We start from the raw sequence: 20,997 nt of genomic DNA, 5'->3' as shown, positions 1-20,997 counted from the left end.
AGTTCCCATAGTTAAGAATGACTATATATTTTAAGCAGAGATTCACTACTTAACATTTGAATACAGCATGTTTTCCCCTGTTACAGCACTTACTAGTTCAAGTACAAAATAAATGTTCTGAGATTGAAAAGTAAATCTGTCAATTTCCTCATGAGTTAAAATGGATCCTTTAAGAAATTTTGCACTGGGTGTCAAATGGTGGGAGGCTGGATAACATTCATCAAACTACAGCTTCTAGTCAAACTCACTGAAATCTCAGGTACTTACTGGCTACCTTTCAAGATTTCTTTAAGAGCTATCATCTTTCATGTTATTCTTCGTAGCTGAACCTCTCTCTTTGGGCAGAAGCTGATAAATACAATTCTAATACACAGAATTTCAAGGAGAACTACCACTCTCCACAATGGCTGCTATCCCTCAGTGTTCTCACTGGAATGGAGGACACCACAGCTCCTAGTGAACTGCTGTTTGTAGACGAGCATCTCTCTCTCCAAGTACTCGCAGAGGGGTTGTATGTTTCCATCTCCTGACAGTATATGGGGCATGTATTATTCCTGAAGTGAACTTCGCATCTCTCACATTGAAAACAATGGGACTTCAAAGCCATTCTGAAAGAGGGCAAATTCTTTGTGACTTTCCCTCAGGGGCAGTTATTAGATAGCAGGGTCCAGCCTCAAGTAGCCGTGTTAGTCTGGATCTGTAACAGCAACGAAGGGTCCTGTGGCACCTTATAGACTAACAGAAAAGTTTTGAGCATGAGCTTTCGTGAGCACCGACTCACTTCATCAGATGTTCTCAGACCAGCATCTGATGAAGTGAGTCTGTGCTCACGAAAGCTCATGCTCAAAACTTTTCTGTTAGTCTATAAGGTGCCACAGGACCCTTCGTTGCTGAGTTCTATGGGTAATTTTATAACTGGTGGAATGTTATTGATCCTAAACTACTAATATGTATTCTGACCTCCATATTAATAATTTTTCTAGGAATAATAGAAGCCTGTTGTTGAGAAGCAGCTCTTCCAAGAGCAAAGTCCTACTATTCTGTCAAAATGGCACTTTCTAACTCAGATCTGATCTCAGTATATTCAGAGCCATCTCAGATTAATTTGCTGACAACATAATTAATTTGCTGACAAAAGTAGGTCTTGCTTTTACTTCATATTATTATTGCAAAGCTATATGAGAGAACAAGGTGGATCATATTCTGGCTCTCAGATCATCAGAATAATTAGTTACATTCTAGTGGCAAAATCTTCACAGTTGGAGTGAAACCCAGAAAGCTTGATGTTTGGAAACCAAACTGAATTTGCAGAGCTAACAGTCAGAATTGTACAAAAAGCTGAGAACCTGCAATGCCACTCTTACAGAGTCACTTTTCAGAGTAGTGCATCACTTAGGAACTTCTACACATGTACACTTAAAAACTGAACCTCCACTATAATCATGAACTAATTAAGTACAATTGGAAAGTTTCAGTTCATTATACACGTTGAATTACAATGAGTTGGAGGAGGCTTCTCTCCCCGCTCATTTTGTTCTGTTTACCAGTTTTAAATGTCCTTCCAGGAGTACATTCAGAATTGTTGAGCTATTACTATCAATGCCAAGAAGGACTTTTCTCTTTTACCGCTGATCATGAGAACTTTTGCTATTTTCAGGTCTCCTACAGTGAATTGCCACAGCTTTTCCTGCTCTAACATTTATGATTATAAAGTTTACCTTCTCTGTGTAGCACTTGCCACTCTCCAGCAATCCAAGCCTTCCGAGATGCATAGAGTATAGTATAGCGAGTAACAACTGTTCCAGGACCATCAGGTGGCTTCCAGGAAACCAAAGCAGTATCATCTTCTATCAAAGTCACCTTCACTCCCAGCGGAGGGCCAGATGGCGCTGGAAGGACAGTAACACAATATTATTAGGGTAAACACATTCACATGCACTTACAATTACTCCAAAGGGAAGAGATGTACCAATTTTAATAACATAAGATTGGCTGTAGCTAAGTTCTAAATAGACAACTAGACAAACAGACCCCAGTGCCCTCAAAAGGCATTTTCCTTTCAGTTCAAATTTAATCTGCAGCTTAGATTTTGAAAAAAAAAAATCAAGCTTAAAAAAAAAAATCTTACGATCATGCTTTTCCTGTTCATTCCAATGGAGACAGTTATTTATAAACATATTAACATTTCCTCTGGCGTGCTTCTCAAACACAGTAGCACAGAGAAGTTGAAAGTGAAACTGATGTTCTACAGATTTTCATAGTTCAAGTTGACAAAAATGCAAATAAGTGAACAATCATCTCAAATACCGAATAGGAAATTAGATATTTAACACTGTTTCAGTTCTGACAGTTTCATGTTTGAGAACATGGACCATAATATAAGATTCAAAAGTTGACAGTCTCCCTTTAACATGATAATTTAAAGCTCTTATTTATGTTATTTTAATTTAAATTATATTCATGGAAGAAGCAAGTTACATTTTATATTCCATCAACTGTCAATTCGCACATCTTCAAAATAGCGTGAATGTGCAGAAATGCAATTAGACACACAATCCACACAAACAGAAGCAACAGCAAAGCAACTGAGATAAAGATGAAAGCCAAAGCTCACTTAATGTAAGTCCAAACAAACTAGATGACAGTTTTCTGGACCACTGACTCAGGAAAAGAGCAAAGTATTGTTACTGACTAACCGTAGCCTTCCCTATTGCTCTTACCTTCTGGAAGTGTGCTATGGTAAACTACTGGACTCCAGGGACTAGACAACTGATCCACATGCAGTCGAACTGCAAACTCATACTTGGTGTTTGGTTCTAGATCTTGAACCAACATGTGAGTTTCCGACCTGTCCAGAAGAATTAATAAAAGATATTTAATACTAAGAGTGGCTGGTACTTTAAAATACAGAGGAGAGCCTGTGGGAACTAATATGCAATTCATCCCTGTGCAAAGGGTCAGTGCAAGTCCTGCAGATCAGTTAAGCTTATTTTGAGCTACCCACCAGTGAATGTCACGCTGGGTGTTAGGGTGATGCTTGTAAGTTAAGAGTTTATCAATCTTTAGAAATCGCTCACAAAATTGAGAAATTTGGACTCTTTGGAGCCACATTCTGCTCTCAGTTATACCTGGATTAATTGTAATGATGCCTGACCAGCAGTATTAACAACTAAGGAATAATACTGAATTTACACTGGCAATACAGAGCACAGAATCTGCCTGGGGGCATTTATTCAGTTTCCTGTGTATTATTTGCATCTTCTGCATTTCAATTGTGCAAGCCTGTATTTCAAATCTTATTTTTGTTAGGAATAGGAGTTTACTGCCCATTGCGGTTACTGTAAGCATAATTAACAATGTGAAAATGATACTGCATCTAATTTTAAAGTCAAGGAGTTTACACACATACGTATTTGTATTTTTTTCATGGAGGGAAATGTATTAGCAATAAAGTTAAAACAAGGTAATTAAAAACTACATTTTCCCACTTCTGAATAATCATGAAATGCTTTATTATTAAACAAACACAATCAAAATATGCCGCACCGTCGGGGCAGGGGACTGGACTCGATGGCCTCTCGAGGCCCCTTCCGGTCCTAGTGTTCTATGATTCTATGATAAGTTTGCATCATAGAAGACCACATCCTTTACCAGCATTAACAAATCGTTTCAGTGGTCCTGTGAAAGCAGATAAATATTTACCCCATTTTATAAATGGGAAAATTGAGACGGGAGTTATGGACAAAAAGAAGTCCTCACACTAGCCTCTGGAGTGTGCCATCCTCACCCACCTGGAGAGGTGACCGCAAACCAACTCCCCATCCCCATCAGTGTTCCCTCTAATTTTTAACATCCATGGGCAGAATAAACGTGATATGCCCCCAGGCATGTGTAGATGTGCACCACCAGAAGAAACATGCTTCCCAGTATGGGTGACTGTGGCCATTCAGCTAATCAGCTGGTCAGCACCTCAATCTCTTCTGGGTGGTTCAGCTGACAGGGAACGTTACTCCCCATACAGTTGAACAGTCACATGCTTCCCTCTGATGCTTCTGCTGCCTCTCCTTGGCTGCATCTACACTGCCTCTCCCTTTCAGAAGGGGCATGTAAATGCAGCAAATCGAAAATGCTAATGAGGTGCTGATATGCATAACAGTGACCACTCACTGAGTCAAAAGTGCTGCTTTCGAAATACAAAATAGTCATGTAGACTGGGTTCCTTCGAGAGGATGAATCCTTTCGAAGCACCTTTTTCCTGAAATTTGTATTCTCTATTTGTATACTCCTTCAGGGATCAATACACTCAGGCGGTGTCTACACTTGCATTCCTCTTTCGAAAGAGGTATGCAAATGAAGGACATTGAAAATGCAAACGAGGTGCAGATTTGCATATCTGGCACCTCATTTGCATATTTTCAAAGGATTCTATCGAAGATGGGGTTTACTTTCGAAAGAGCAGTGTCTACACTGTTTTTCTTCTTTCGAAAGAAGCTATTTCGAAATAAGAACATGCAGATGAGGTGCCAGATATACAAATCTACATCTCATTTGCATTTTAAATTCCCCTCATTTACATACCTCTTTCGAAAGAAGAATGCAAGTGTAGAGACAACCACAGTGGCATGCGGAGACCAAGTGGTGTAGTTTAGGCCTGTGATTAGACCATTTGACCATGTCCTGTCTTTGCCAAGTTTACCTGTAAACAGCACAGCTATTTCATCTTTTCCACTCTGCTGTTCTCTTTTCTTTGGACAAGGCAGAGCTCAGGAACATATTCAACTCCTATCACATAACTAACAAGCAACTCAACAATCACATCCACATCCAGTGACCCAGCTACCCTGTGGGAGAAGGACTAGAACTGAACACTCCGCCTCAGTGAGGAGAAAGTGGCAGGGAGAAGCCCATATCTGTCCACAAAGATGAAGAACAACAGTGTTCTGACAGTATCTCCTAACAATCAGAACAGGCAGAAGCCTGGGAAAAGCACCTGCCTTGCAGCCGGAGAGATGATGTTACAGGAAATGGTAATCAAAAGAAGGCAGTGTCGCATGAGAAAGTGAAGAGAAAGCATCTGGGGAACAAAGAATAACGTGCAGCACTCGTACATACGTTTGAAGGTAGAGCACCAAAGAGGCATTCTGAAGCCCCACAGGATTACAGCGAATGGTGTAGTTAATGGCTTGTGCAGAGGTAAATGCAGGCCTTCCCCAGTGGAGGTAGACCGAAGATGAAGTGTTAGCTTTGGCATATAGGTGGTGGGGTGGTGGTGGAGGAGGTACCATACGATCACGGACAGCTGTTTAAACAAAGAGAAACAGGATTTATTTCATCAACTCTCTACAAACGTTGGCATAGACGAGTTTGGATCCAGATCTGATATTTCCCAAAGTTAAATGCTGCTGAGGTACTGTGTTTGGGCAGAAAGTAACATCACACCAAGTGATCATTTCTGAAGTTCCTTAAGTCTAATTAAGCATGGGGATAAAACCTTAGCAGGAACAGTAGAGGTATTTATTTCTATAAACCCTGAAATCCTTATCTGTCAGTAGAACTTGTAATTATTTATATTTATTTTATACAATATTTATTATATTATATATTTATATTTAATTCAACTTTTGCACTTACAGACACATCCTGGAGTACTGACTGTTTGGTCTGCCTGATAACCTTCTTCCATGTTATTATATGCCAGCAGCCTTACATGATATTTTCTTCTGGGACCTGCATAGATAGAAAAGGAATAATTATATTACAGACAAAGAAAACAGATTTTCAAGTATCCACAGAAACAGTAGGATGCTGCCACAATCATTTTAATCCTACTATTCTTCTTCAAAGTTTGCTCGTTGGAATCAGAGATGAGCTCCACTCTTGCTCCCATTGGCCTAACCCAGAGTTACGTCCTCAGAGAAGTGGGAGGAATCGCAATTTCCTTCCACAGCAGATACTATCATGATGGATTTTGTTGAATGTTATACAAATAACATTCAGAATATAAAGTAGGTTATTGCAACAGAGTGTAGTGGGAGGGCCAGACACCAAGATTTGTTTCTGGAGATCCAGGATGGAATGAGATGGGACAGGAGGGTAGAACTCAAATCAATGAAGAAACTGGCTGAAATAAGTCTATGGGCCTCCAGAGTTTATAGCTCAAATACAACAATGCTAATTAATACATTTCCTGACTTCTAACACTAGCTTTTAGGTGTTTTGCTTGAAGCTGATTCTGTGTTGCTTAATGTGTCACTCTCCACTTGATTTTTCTAAAGTTGATTAACATTTAAAACTTTTTTTCCCCTGGTACAACTCACTTATGTCTTAGTTTAAAAAAAAACCCTTTCAACATTTTGCTCTCAGGGTTTTTACTTCCCTGGTGGACTTTAGAAGGTTCTTTTGGGTTGGCCTAACAGTAATCCCATCAATCATGCTAAGGCCTTTTCCTTCTAGACTCTGAAAATCTTTGCCAAAGTAAATAAATGGAAAAAAGTATTTTTTTCTCTATTTTTCCTAATGTCTGTTTTATTAAGTGTACGTATTATTTGCAACCATATCTTAGAGAGAGAGAGAGAGAGCGTGTGTGTGTGTGTGTGTGTGTGTGTGTGTGTGTGTGTGTGTGTGTGTGTGTGTGTGTGTGTGTGTAAATTTTCTGTTATTACTGCATAAATTCTCCAGTTATTTCTAGAATTCATATCGTGCTACAACACTGGGAGATATGATATGATGTTTTCCTGTGTTATTGTTTGAGGACACAGGATCTATTTCCTTCCAAGAAGATCTAAGTTAAAATGGAAATTACAAGAGAGTGTTGACCTTGTCCAGTTTTTTTTTTGTCCTAAGAAATGTTTGCACCATTATTTTATTCTTTCTGTTTAAAATAGTATTTAATGCAACCCCTCAGACAATTTGAATGGACTTAACTCAGTGACATTTCTTAAAACAAATATAATCCTTTATTTCAGTTAAATCCTTAAATCCTTTGCATTATTAGTACTATCTTAACCAAATCTTGTTACCATTACAGAAGTATCAATCTATATTTTTGTAGAATGTTTTCATGATAGTTTTGAAACAGATGACTACAGTAACATAGGCAGATTTACATACTAAGTATCTAGGGCTACGTCTACACTAGCCCCAAACTTCGAAATGGCCAAGCAAATGGCCATTTCAAAGTTTACTAATGAAGCGCTGAAATACATATTCAGCGCTTCATTAGCATGTGGGCGGCCGTGGCGCTTCGAAATTGACGCGGCTCGCCACCGCGCGGCTTGTCCCAACGGGGCTCCTTTTCAAAAGGACCCCGCCTACTTTGAAGCAGATGGGAAGATGGGAATAAGGGGACTTCGAAGTAGGCGGGGTCCTTTCGAAAAGGAGCCCCGTCAGGACGAGCCGCGCGGCGGCGAGCCGCATCAATTTTGAAGCGCTGCGGCCGCCCGCATGCTAATGATGCACTGAATATGTATTTCAGCGCTTCATTAGTAAACTTCGAAATGGCCATTTGCGTGGCCATTTTGAAGTTTGGGGCTAGTGTAGACACTGTCTAGGACAGATTAAAAAAATCCAACAACTTTTAATGGGACTCTATTGGGGAGTGTATGTCACAAGTGTAGACTTTGTTTTAATTATTTTTGTCATCAAATCCAATACACATGATTTCATGATATTTAGCTGTCAGTGAAAAAGAGTTGTTTTGAGTTAAATTCTCCCCTGCTGTATTTGAAGCAAACTCTGCAGCAAATAAGTACAGAAGAATCAAAAAGTGAAACCGAATAATGCTTTCGCTGTCCAAGCAGAATATAATGTTACAATTGAACAAAATAAAGGAAAAAGGAAAATTATTTTAAGACACTGATGAAATGTTTAAAAACTAAAGTGTTGTAGTAACACAGATAAGAGACGCCGTTTTAAATTTTTTTAACCTGAAAATATATCTTTATGAAGTGTCAAGTCAAGTGCTACTTATCCACAGACAAGTCAGAGAGGCAGGAACAGATGCATAGACTGAGCTCAAGTCAAAAATTAAAGAAAATATATCTGGATTGGTTTTAAAACTGGAAATTTCAGAAGAATATCAAGAAATCACTGTTGTTTCCCAAGTAATTAAAGGAAATAAAAAAAATTATTCGAGCACTTGAAAAATTCAAAATAAGAGAAAACATCTGAAATACACAAAGTTGGGATATATGAAATCCAGCTTCTTAGTGCTGAAAAATTAGATTGGGAATCTCATCAAATGGGATCTTTCTAGGGCTTCCTGCTGAGTTAGAAACATCATCATATGATGTTTAATCTCTTCTGCTTCTAGCTGAAAGATCTGAAGAAAACTTTATTATTAAGCTTACATTGAGTTATAAGAACATCTTTCAACATCCCAGAGGATGATTTTTGTGGAGAAGTTTGGAGCTGTTTTTCACTAATATGTTATTTGAATTGAATGCTCTTTTACTTTCTCAGCAAAATCCTGAATTCAAAAGGAACTTAGCTAGCCTTTAAAGAGACATCAGATAGTTAAGTGGTATCCAACTGACCAAGTTTCAAAGTATCCCTGGACGAGACCCCTGCTGCATTTCCTTAAAACACAGGATGACAGACATGACAATTCATCATCCTGCAGAGCACCTTCAAAAATGCCTCATGCCCTTTGAAAGTAGTCACCCAGAACTGATCATCTTCACTGTGAAAAGAAGAATAGCTAAGGCCTAATGTCTTGCTGAGCTGAATGAGCCTGTGAGGTCTGTTTATATTCTGTATTTTTTTCTTAACCTGCATTCCTCATTAACACTTGATACCCTTTGGAGGGGGTGGAAGGAGAATTTCACTGCCAAAAGAAAAAATAAATTTTAAAAAATGTCTTGAAGTCAAATTATTTTGATCAGATTTTGTTAAAAGCATCTGCATTCATCTGCATCAAGTACAAAATTTAATATAACTGCTCTTGTTCTGGCATAAAATGAAAACATTCAAGAACTGATCACTTACAGAACATTACAATTATATAAACAAGCAAGCTCTTCTTTTTTAACACAGGAAGCTCTCGGAATTGTCTTCAGTGTTTAAAAGTAAAGTTATTTACGTAACAAATCCACTACACTTGAGACAGCATGGTTCAATTCTCAGTTAGGTTGCCTACATAAAAAATTGGATTAATAATCCTTGTAGAGAGGTTACTAGACTGCCATGCATTACTGCAGTTCACAAGACTCTAAAGAGGCATCATGGCTGAAAAAGCACATATTGGCATTATAGCTTGTTACTATTAAAGAATGCGGCACTATGTACTGGACTGAAACAGTCTAAAATAGCGGACATAAAAAAGGACAGACAATGAAAGGACAAAAAGGCTGTGTCTACGCTACCACCCTCCTTCGAAGGAAGGATGGTAATTAGGGTGTTGGGAGTCTACTAACGAAGTGCTGCCGTACATAGGCAGCACTTCATTAAGCAAATTCCCCTTCCCCCCCCACGGCAACGTCAAAGTTTTAAACTTCAAAATTTTGAGGAGTAAGGGGACTTTGAAGTTGCCCCAGCACTTCCAAGTACCAGCGGATGCGCCATGGCTAGATGCGCGCTGGTACTTCCAAGTTTAAAACTTCGAAGTTGCCACGGGGGGGAATTTGCTTAATGCTGGAAGTGCTGCCCACGCACAGCAGCACTTCATTAGCAAACTCCCAACACCCTAATTACCATCCTTCCTTTGAAGGAAGGTGGTAGTGTAGACAAGCCGAAAAAGATATAAGAGAAAACTGTAGTGAACAGCCTCCCTCCACCCCACAATATCACAAATTATTCTACTGTACAAATATTATTTCAAATGATATTTGCAAAAATATACTAGTCAAGACTTTACCATATGCAAAACGAAATCATGAATATCTACAGATCTGTGTCTAACTGAGATAAATCAGGAAAACAAACTTTCACATTCTATTTTACGAAGGGAAGAGAAGATATTTTTGTATTGAAATAACCTGTATTTAGAATACAAATGACACTGTTTGTTGGATTGATTTCCTGGTTTGAGATATGATTTATTCCTAGGTGTCAATCCCAACTCAGAGTTGGCATAAACACTTTTATCTTGCAGTTCATCAACCGGATCAAACAGATTTACCCGAAAGCCAGACAGATCCTGAGAGAAAACAAAACTTAAAGGGTTTCCTTATCTTTATCCAGTATAGGTATCTTGAATAATTTAAACATAAATCACTGATAAAAGACTGATGATGGAATGCCCACCGGGGGTCTGACAGTCTGGAGGTTAATATATGCCATCCATGTACATTATACAGAAAAAGGAGCTCCAGAACTTCAGAAGTCAATGCAAAACTCATAGAGGCCATCACTCATGCAAAGAACAACACCTCTTTGCCACAAAAGACTTGCTATTCACTAACAACTGGAATTAGGGATTCACTTAACGAACTTCACGCAAAATTGAGTATCTAAACTAAATGAAAAACGAAATATAAAATGAAGACACTGTGTATGATATATTTGAATAGCTTAATATAATTATTAACTGTTTCATTTATCTAGAAAGTCTCATTTATTTGATGGGGTTTAAATTAAAGTATGTTCCGGGAGACAAGGTGAACAGGAGATATTTTTTCAGTTGATTCTCAATGAGCTTGTTCCTCACTGTTTTCCTTAACTTGTTCCCTTAAAAATAATAATAATAATGTTGCTGGCTATCTTACACTCTTGTAAGATTAAGCATCAGGCTATTCCAAGCTTTTCCATAGGCATCTTTTTGCTATTTTTTAAATCTAAATGAGGATATCGGTGAAAAGGACCCAAAGGCTACATCTACACAGCAGCATTATTTCAAAATCAGCTATTCCGGAAGAGATTTTCCCAAATAGTTTATTTTGGAATAGCATATCTACACATAAAGGCAATGTCTATACTATAGTGGTCTTTCGAAAGATGATCTTCTGGAAGATCTTCTTTTGAAAAGAACACCTCCACATATAAAAAAATCAGATCAAAAGAGCAATCTGCTCTTTCAAAAGAGGGCGTCCACACAGCACCCGCTCTTTCAAAAGAGCAGGCCAGGGATCAAAAATTTCAGCGCCATGAGGACTGCTCTTTTGCACACAGGGCCCCTGGAGTGTCTACACATGCTTTTTTCAGAAAATCTCTTGGGAGAGGAAGAGGGGCTTCCGCAGAAGCGCCATGTTCTTTCGAAAGGAATTCAAAAGAGCACATTTTGGCCGCTTCTACGCTAGCAAGTCCTTCCAGAAAATCAGGCCCTCTTCTGAGAGAGCAAGAGGAGCATCCACACACAAAATACGCTCTCTCAAATTCCTTTTACAAGAACGCAGCATTTCTCCCAGAGGCCCCCTTCCTCTCCCAAACAAGGAAGAGCACCTTCTGCCAAAAGAATCTTTTGGAAAAAAGTTTGTGTACCTGCTCCGGGGCCCTTTGTTCAAAGAACGTTTTTCATGATGCCAGATCCCCGGCCCATTCTTTCAAAAAGTGGGGGCTGTGTGGACACTCTCTTTGGAAAGAGCAGATTGCTCTGTTGATCTGCTGTGTTGTGTGTGGATGTGCTCTTTCAAAAAAGATCATCCAAAAGATCATCTTTTGGAGGATCACTGTAGTGTAGACTTGGCTCATGGGTATGGATGCTCCGCTTGTTCTTTCAACAGAGGGCCTGATTTACTGGAAGGACTTGCTAGTGTAGATGTAGCCATGATGTGTATTGATATAGCACTCAGCTGTTTTGAAATAAATCACACAGACGCAACAGAGCCTATTTCGGATTAGAGCCCTTGGACACTATCGCTTATTTCCAAATAGCCCTGATTCCCTGTCTATACAGCCCCTATTCCAAAATATATATTTCATAATAGGGACTCTTCCTCGTAGAATGAGATTTACCAAATTCGAAATAAGCTGGTCGCTATTTCAAAATAATTTGAAAATAGTGGTTACGTTTTGTAGATTCTCACAAAGTTATTTTGGAATAGCAACTGTTATTCCAAAATAACTTTGCTGTGTAGACACACCCAAACGGTACAGCTCAGATAGATCAGCACTGTTGAGACAGTAATATCGATTTGATAAAACTGTTTGACAAATTTTGCTGCAATGGTACGTGTGTAGTACGTAAATTAATGTATCAACTGAGAAAACATTATGGACCAGAGGCTCAGATGATATCATCAGGCATAGCTCCAAAGGTCTCAGGAAAGTTAGGCTGAAGATCTTGTCTATGTATCTGGTACCATCAATAACTGTCAATGTTAAAAGAAAAACATAATCCATATCCCTTCAGTTCACCCTCCGACAAAATTCCTCAGTGAGCCACTAGTGAGATCTGATGCATCCTACAACAACTGGACACTAGGGGGGAGTATTCTCTTTCTTCAGCAGCTGACTGCCAGGTTTCATGTAGCAAAACTACAGAGCTAAATAATATTAACACATTTTAAAATGCATATTTCCAAAATACAGTTAAAATTAAATGCTTCCAATTAAAAGCATACATTATAACCTGACATAACAAAATATTGTGAAAGTGATTAAAATTTCTCATAAGAAGCCTTGGTAACAAAATTTCACTCCTGTACTTTATCTCATGAGATTCCCAAGATAGTGTCATACCCATGCAACTCACAGTTATGTACTAAGCATATACTGTACATAGCTATGGCATATCATTGTTATTGCTATACACCAAGTTTTAAAATCAAGTAAAGGCTATAAGAAAAATCTGACTCTGGGAAGTGTCTATTTTTCCCACTACATGAGCCATATTTGTTCACTATTTCATATAACAGAACAGTCCTGATGTTTTGGCACTGAATGGTGATGGATTATACTGGAGTCCAATGAAAAAGGAACTCTGAAGTTACAGTGCTATTTTCATGTAGAATACATGGAGTCCTAATAATTGCTGAGCATTGTGAAAAGTTAAGGAGACTTGACTTCTCGGCAGTACTGTTACTCTTTAGTATTCTACAGAGTGACTTTTTTAAAGAATAGGTGTTTTGCAATTTACTTAATTTTATCTGTTGACATCTGTTCTGCTACTAGCAAATCTTTCACTTCCATTTTAATGAAGCCCGTTGATGTGAAAATAAGAGTACTTATTGCAAAGTGACAGCCAGCTAAGAATACTTGCTTCCAAAGTATGTCTTTTTAATAACTTTTTAAAAGATTAGATCGAATGGAAACATTTAAAGCTACATAAAATTACTATCTAAATACTATTAAATATACAGAGGCCCAGTTTTCAAACTTAGTCAACTTCTAAATATGGATATTCTAAATGGTACCAGAAAAGCCCTTTATTTTCCACCGATGTAGATGCGTCCCATCTATTAACACAAATAAGAACCAACATGCCAGAACAGACTTCCAGCAATTCCTCAAGATGAACAACATTCTCATTTAATTCCATTGTTTCTAAAACTTTGCGGCAAAGAAAGAAAAAGATACAAGAAGACCTTAGACTGTCCAAAATACAACACTCTTCTGTTGACATTCACTGGCCTCTGAAATGTAAGTTGAAACCCTAGCCAGTTATGGCCATTTTACAGAAGGAAAAAGACTCCCTTTGTTTTGCAGAGGCTTCCGCAAGTGGTAAAGGCAGGAGTCAAGAGGAAGGAATGTCTCCCAGTCCAGCAGGTGGAACCAGCCAGTAAGTTATACCCCTTTATGGCCAGATGGTGTCATCATGCACTCTTTCAATGAATACACTGCTAGAAAGAAGGGTGCAATGAGGGAAATACATGGATGAGAAATCAGAGGATAACAAAAGGCAATTCCTGATATCTTGGCTACTAGTGAAATTGTTAAATTTTGGCTCAAGACTGCACAAACATAAGTCTCAGGAAAGTCATTAAGACTCAAGTTTTGTAACTGTCACTTAATACTTCAGAGACCTTCCACTATATAGATAGATCTTCCATATTATATATAATACATAAAAACATGGAAGGTCTGTGTGTGAGATTGTGCGTGTGTGTATGAAGCATCTATGTATGTACACAAAACCTCTCCCTATATTAAAAAACTACAATAAAGCAACAATAGCAAACAGCATGCCCTGATTACTTTTTAACATTATCCTTTTAATCATTTTTATTCAAATAAAAAAAACTTTCAGGAACTAAATTCATTCTAATGAAATTTTGATAAATTCTCAACTCCTCAACTTTCTTTATTCTAAATATACCCATAGTGTTGAAGATGGAGAGTGAGGAAGAACATTTAATGCACGCTCCCAAGACCAAATGTACTTTGTGTGTTAAATACCCTGCAGGGCAAATGAATGGTTCTAAATCATGAACTTTATAGAGCCATGTTTGCTGAAGTTAACACAGCCAATATTTTGGCTTTCTGGCAAATGCATCATAGAAAGCATGTGTTTACAAACTATTTAGCCGAGGTTAGAAGAGAGTGTAATATTGCAGCCCCTAAAGCCCCTGTCATTGTTTCTTTCAGCTGCTGCATGTTTGTGAAGCTCCAAAGGCCTTGAAAGGAGCCAGAGCAGAGCCAACAGGTCAGGGCTAGATAAAATTAAGAAAGAATCTGAGGTCAGGACCATGAAAGAACTCTCCACCCCCCACCCAGCCTAAGAACAGCGAGTCTACCTCCAGAAGCCTTTCATTCAATATGATAAAGGTTTAAAAGGCGAAAGTGCACTCCAAAAGCTGAATCTGAAATTGAAAAAATAAATCATTCACAGAGACACAACCAGATACAGGAACCTAAAGAAAATAGGGCATTTTTGTACCACTTATTAATGGTTCATCTTAAATCCAAATTCTGGCCACTCCTGTTGATACCTCACAGCTCTGAATGTTTCAGTTCTCGGTAGAAAGGAAAGGCTTTCCTCTCTTCCATCCCCTCTACTCCACAATGAGAATTGTACAGGACTGGTTAAGGACTCAGTCATCATAGTGCTTGAGATTCTGAACATGCCAGCAACTCACAATTTTCAGCTTTTCAGCCCAATAGAGTGATTTAAAAGCTAAGTGAAAGGGGAAGGGAACCATGACAGTGCTGCGTTAGCATGCTAGAACAATTTTAAAACATGTTTTTCTTTCAATTTAAAGGTTTTTGAAAACATTATTTTTCCCTTTAAAGGAGGACAGAACTGATATGTCCTGAGTGTTAAGTTCCAAGGATAAACTTATCTGGCCAAATGTCCATTTTTAAACTTTTGTGCTTTTCCCTTCCTCCCACCTCTCTCTCTCTCCCCTGCACATAGCCCACAGGTCCATTGTTGTGTGGCAGTCCGGCTGGATAGTTCATTGGTCTGGCTTTCCAGGGTGAGTGCACTGCCCCCAAGCCCGTCCTTTCAACACAATAAACTCCAGATAATTATTCAGAGAAGAGGCCAGTAGTATGGGCTGCTGTGACATCTGGGTCATGGCCTTTGACATAGAATCTGGGACTAGCCAAAGTCTGCTCCAAGCAACAGAGGTCCAGGGGAAATATTAAGGGGGAAGGGTGGGAAAAGGAGAGGAGTGAGAAACACTATCCTTAAAAATGCACTTTTGAAGCAAAGCAATGTAAATACAGCAGAAACATATTAGAAAAATAAGCAAATCCATTTGAGATACACAAGGAAAATTCAATGCACAAGGTAGCGGAGGAGACGAGTGCATCAAACACAATAATGAAACACAAATGTTTGAAGTGGTGTATATATTGAGAGCAGTTTCTTTCCAAAATATGCAATTCCCCCTTAAGTTGCCTTCTCATCACTGGATTTCATTTATTTGCATTTTGGAAAAAACTGACTATACATTACTCTAGGTAGCATACTAGATAACATATCTGAGTAAAATCAAGTTATAGCAACCCTATCACATTATATTTTAAACAATCTTCTACGTGTGCCATGTGTGGCTATGTGCAAGTAATTTAACTTATAAATATTTTAATAGTCCAATTTGTGAATTTTAGGGAGGTTTTTCTTTCTTTTTTTCTTTTTAAGAGCATTGGAATCTCCTTCGGTAACTTGAGTAAAACACAGCTCTGTAAATATAAAATGACGTACACTGAAAGATTACAAATTACCAGGATTTCACATCCTAAATAGTTTACATTTCAAATTAAAGACAATTGAAGACGGAACAGAGACTGTCTGTGTTACTCATATTTTCCAAATAACTGAAAAGGAAGTGATACAATTTTTCTTTCTATGACATTGTGAAAGTTTATTTTTGGTAGACTAGACCATATGACAGACCTAAGTCAAATCCACTAAACAGTCTAGCTTTCTGTGGCTTTGGATGGCTCTTGCTTATTTGTCTAAACCTGAAAAGGCTCCATATATCCCTTTTGTAGCTTTGTTCTATCCCCTTGAAGGGCCCCAGGACAAACACCACCACATACCCCCTTCCAGTAAAAACATTACCTCTCCTACTGCCCACAATCAGCAAAGGGGAGAGGGGGCAGAAAAATCCCCTGACTATATTATTTAGGTATCTGGGTTCTGCAGAAATAAGGGATCTGTATCAAGAGTTTCAAAATCTTTATGAAAAGTCTAGACAGAATTAAGAAATTCTAGTTTAGTTTGGTTGTTTTTTTTTTCTTTAGAGCAACATAACATTATTTCTACTAACAACAACCAGTCCTGTAGCACCTTAAAAGACTAACAAATTTAATTTATTTATTAGGTAGTGTGAGGAAGTGGGTCTTATCCACAAAAGCTCATCACCTAATAAATTTGCTAGTCTTTAAGGTGCTACAGGACTGCTTGTTATTTGTGAAGCTACAGACTAAGACACCTACCACTCCGAGTATGTCTACTAGTCATCTGCATATTGTTTTGGATCTATTCCTATGTTTTTATTTTCTATATAAATAAATATAAAAAGAGAAGGGGGAAAGCTCTGTCTCAATACTACTAAATTTTAAAAATTTGAGTAGTCCTAATGCTAACTAGTTTGGGGATCCAGTCTGCAATAAGATTTTGGTTCAGATTCTTAAAAGCCAACTTGAAAGTGATACCACCGGCCAGGACAAATACCTAATTTTGATCTTTTGTACTGGCCTTTTCTTTTGGAAAACCTTTTCTTTTGTTGCTGCCCAGTGGGAGGAACGTAGCTCTGTAAGATGAGAGCCCTGCCTCTAAACCTACCCCCTCAGAGTACAATCAGTTTAATGGAATCATGTAGAAAGAGGCCATCTCTGGAAGAAGAAAGAGGTTAAGAATATCTAGAAGAGTCAAAAGAGCCTTAATTAACCCATATTTCTAACATGGAAACATCTACTGTAGTGAGCCTACTTTGCAATGCTGTGCAATAGTTCAAGCCACATTTAGTGGCTCGAGCAACATTTCATTACGGGATAAAACCAACTAACTAAATGCTTCTATAACCATATTTCAACAGGGACATGACAGAGTAAGGGTTTCCGCTTCTGGATGAGCAGAGACCAACACCACAAATTATTTCCACAACGAAGATCAACCTTTCCCACTAACAAGTAAGGGTTTTGATTATCTGCCCAAACTTCATATTTAGAGAAGACTCTCTCAAAAAAGCACCTGAACAGAAGGGTAAAACTGTGCTACCAAATTTGGTTTAATGTCTGTTTAAGTAAATGTCACGATAACACACTTATACTGATGGTCAAATACACAGCATCATCTTACAAACAATACATTTTTACGCTCTGACAGAGGGAATCTATTCATGGCACCCAAACGTCCCCTGAAGCTATGAAATAAATTTCCTTTCAGAACTAACATTTCTCTGTTGGGCTGTCATGGGCTCCCCATGCCATTTTGACCCTTTTGTGCAGCAAAATGAAAACACCATCTATCATTTCTTGTATTACAGTGACTTCTAGGGGGCGCACAGTTTCATTGCAAAAACATCTGTGTTTAGTGACCCTCACTGCAAATCCTAAGAATTAGGAATTCTGCTATTGCAAGCTTGCTTACAAAATTCAAGAGTTCCAGGTAAACTAATCACAAACAGCACATTTCCCCACCCTCCACTCCTCCTGTTGGGGTGGCACAGACTTTGCCCTTCTGCATGCAGTCCCACTAGCATGACTGGAGCTGCCCCACCAAACGAAGAAGTCACACTGGACCTGTGCTTTCTCCAGTTAAGGGCAAACAGGAATTCCCATGGTTAACTTTCAAACTGCTTAATAAAGCAGGTCGGTAGCAACAGAAAAAGTAGCAATGGATGAAAAACAAACGTATAATCCAATGACCCTTTATTTTACTTATACCAGATATTATTCACACATCTCAGGGCCAACTGCAGATAGCGTTAAATTTTAGTTGTAGGTTTCAATTTGGTGAACGCCTGAAGTCACCTGAAAGTGTTTGTGAAGGGGCCTCTAAGGATGTCACATGCCAACTGGTACTCATGGGTTGAAATTATGTAGCTGGATATCCCATCTGCACATGCAGTATATATGCATATGCAATTTTGTGAACACAGTCACTGACCTGCTCAACTTGCAGATGCAAATTCAGATAATGAAAAATGTGGCCCCTAACTGCACTTAACTTTAGGGTGACCACCTAAACGGTAGCAACAAAAAAGACAAATACTGATCTAATTAAATGTATCTAGGCATTGATAATAGACCAGTCTTGCTTTTAATATAGTTTTCTACTGCAGCTTTAATATTTAATTTCCTCAAGTCAAATCACCTTACATTAAAAATAGCTTAACAGACAGGGGCTGCTTCTATACTAGCAAGTCCTTTCAAAATATTTTTTGAAAGAAGGGGCTCTTTTGAAAAATCCCACAACGCATTTACACACAAAACATGTTCATTTGAAAGTACTTTCGAAAGAACGCGGTGCTCCTTTGGAAGCATTCTTCCACTCCCGTTCCAGGAAGAATGCCCTCTTTCGAAAGACACTTTTGAAATAAAACATGCATAGATGCTCTATGGGCTGCTCTTCCAAAAGAGAAGTCCTCGATGGTGCCTGCCAGCTGGCCCACAGAGACACCTTGGTCAGCGCAAGGGGCGCTCTACGCTCCCTGCATCCAGCTGCATTCAGAGACGCAGGCACCCAGAAATCCAGTGGCATGGCGCTGAGAGCAGGCTAGCAGCACAGCAGGCATGAGCCCATGCAGTACATTCTCTTGCCAACTGTCCAATGCACTGAGCCACTCCACCACCCCTATGGTCAGCAGCCAGGAGCCCCTCAGTGAGCCTGTGGAGAGCTCACAGGAGCCCAGCCAAGGCACAAAAAAGAAAGCCCCGTCTTGGTCAGAGCCAGAGCTGTGGGACCCCCTTGGCCTGAAGGGGGACAAGGAGGCCCTGCTGCAGACGACTGGCTGGCACCAGAACACCACAGCATTCGCCCACCCGCCTGCTGGCCTCACCACCTGGGGGCACCCGCCACCCCTCACCCCAGGCCAAGTGAGGTCCAAAGTAAAAGAAATGAGGCAGGCAAACGTGAGGGCCAGGGATGTGGCCGACCACTTGGAGGCAGCACCCACAAGCTGCCCCCACTACGAGGACGTGGGCTGCCTCCTCAGGGCAAAAGAGGCAGCACCCCACTAATAGTGCTGGACACCACAGGGCATGAGCCGCATCTAGAGGACCAGCCAGAACACTTGGGCCTGACCACCACCCCAGGAGCAGGCACAGGAGCCCACCTCTGAGGACAATGGGTCCCGTGATGGATGCCCATCATCACCTTCCTGTCTGGTTCCTTGAGCCAGGCACCATCCATCAGGCCCTCTGGAGTTCCTCAAGGCACCCTGAGGTAGGTACCGCGCTCTTCAGACACCCTGGGGTGCGGGGAGCTGGCACCCACCTCCACTGGCAGCAAGCCAGCCACACGGCTGCTGTCCCCAGTCTGGATGCACCCCAGAAGACTGTCTCTTCTGGGCTGCGGAGAGAGCTGTGTATGGTACTGAGCACCTGCTCCATGGACAGCACCACAAGCCGCATGCCCGAGGAGGAGCAGTGGGGGCCAGACCATGACTGCCCCCTGACCCATCCACCTGAGAAACCCTCAGCTCCGGAGAACCCCAGGGCCACTTGGCTGCAGGACTGATGGATCATCCCTCACACCGGAAGCATCCACAGGGGGATGTAAGTCCACTCCTCCATCCTGCGCCCGAGCCATGAGTTCCAGAAGACTGAGGCACCATTGGCTTAGCCCGACAAGCCCACACATGTCCATGAAGCATCTTTGGGAGTCCATGAGGGCCTGGAGCACCATAGAGTGGTAGTAGTTCCTGTTGACAAAATAGCCCACGCAGTGGTCTGGGGCCCAGGTGGTGATGTGTGTCCCATCCAGTGCAATAAAACATTTGGGGAACCCCAGCGCAGCAAAAGGCACAAGGCTGGCATCAAGTTCCCTAACACGGACAATCCTCTGCAGGAGGATGGTGTCGATTGCCCTGATGACCTGTGTGGGATGAAGGGCGTATGCACTGACAAGTGTGTGGTGGGGCGCTTCAGGACCCCACCACTTCCCTCCAGGGTCCCTGGGCCCTAAGGGCATCCCTTGCCCAGTAGCCCCGTCCCGCATCCCCATTTTGGGTGTCTGCCCAAGCACACCCTATCTCCATGAGGATGGCCACAAGGGTCACCTTGCCCACCCTGAACTGATGTCCTGTAGACCAGTGGCTGTCTGGGGTGGCCAGGTTCCAGATCGCTATGGTGACCCACTTCTCCAGGGGCAGTCCAGGCTGCATGTGGGTGTCCTGGTGTTGGAGGGCAGAGGCCAGCCAGTGGCACAGCTCTAGAAACGTCCTTGGTCATGTGGAAGTTCCTGAGTCAACGGTCATCTTCCCACTCCACCATCAGAAGCTGGTCCCACCAGTTGGCACTGGTGGAATAACTCCACAAGCGACGGATTGCCCCAGGGAGGGGGCGCAGAGGTTTCTCCATGGAGGCAGCCTGTGGGACTACAGCTAAATGAGTGGCCTCCCAGAGACACTGGAGGATGTTGAGGAGTACCATGGCTAGCAGGCGGACCATGGCCTCCAGGAATTTCTTGCCGGGGAACTGCTGGGGATCCATGGGGGTTTCCACTAT

At 40.6% G+C, this 20,997-nt stretch overlaps 1 protein-coding gene across 1 annotated transcript in view; it reads right to left on the bottom strand.

Moving 5' to 3' along the window:
* The window catches only part of PRTG (protogenin), a 137,236-nt gene that overhangs the window by 12,453 nt on the left and 103,786 nt on the right, over positions 1–20,997 (bottom strand). The window contains 4 exon segments of the mRNA XM_075007069.1: positions 1,719–1,889; positions 2,721–2,848; positions 5,113–5,299; positions 5,632–5,727. Of these exon segments, the coding sequence (XP_074863170.1) occupies positions 1,719–1,889; positions 2,721–2,848; positions 5,113–5,299; positions 5,632–5,727 (582 nt within the window).

This window comes from Carettochelys insculpta, chromosome 12 (assembly GCF_033958435.1).
Source record: "Carettochelys insculpta isolate YL-2023 chromosome 12, ASM3395843v1, whole genome shotgun sequence".
In the NCBI taxonomy this organism is placed as follows: domain Eukaryota; kingdom Metazoa; phylum Chordata; order Testudines; family Carettochelyidae; genus Carettochelys; species Carettochelys insculpta.
Note: the sequence above shows the minus strand (reverse complement) of the source record. Positions and strands in the feature narration are given on the sequence as shown.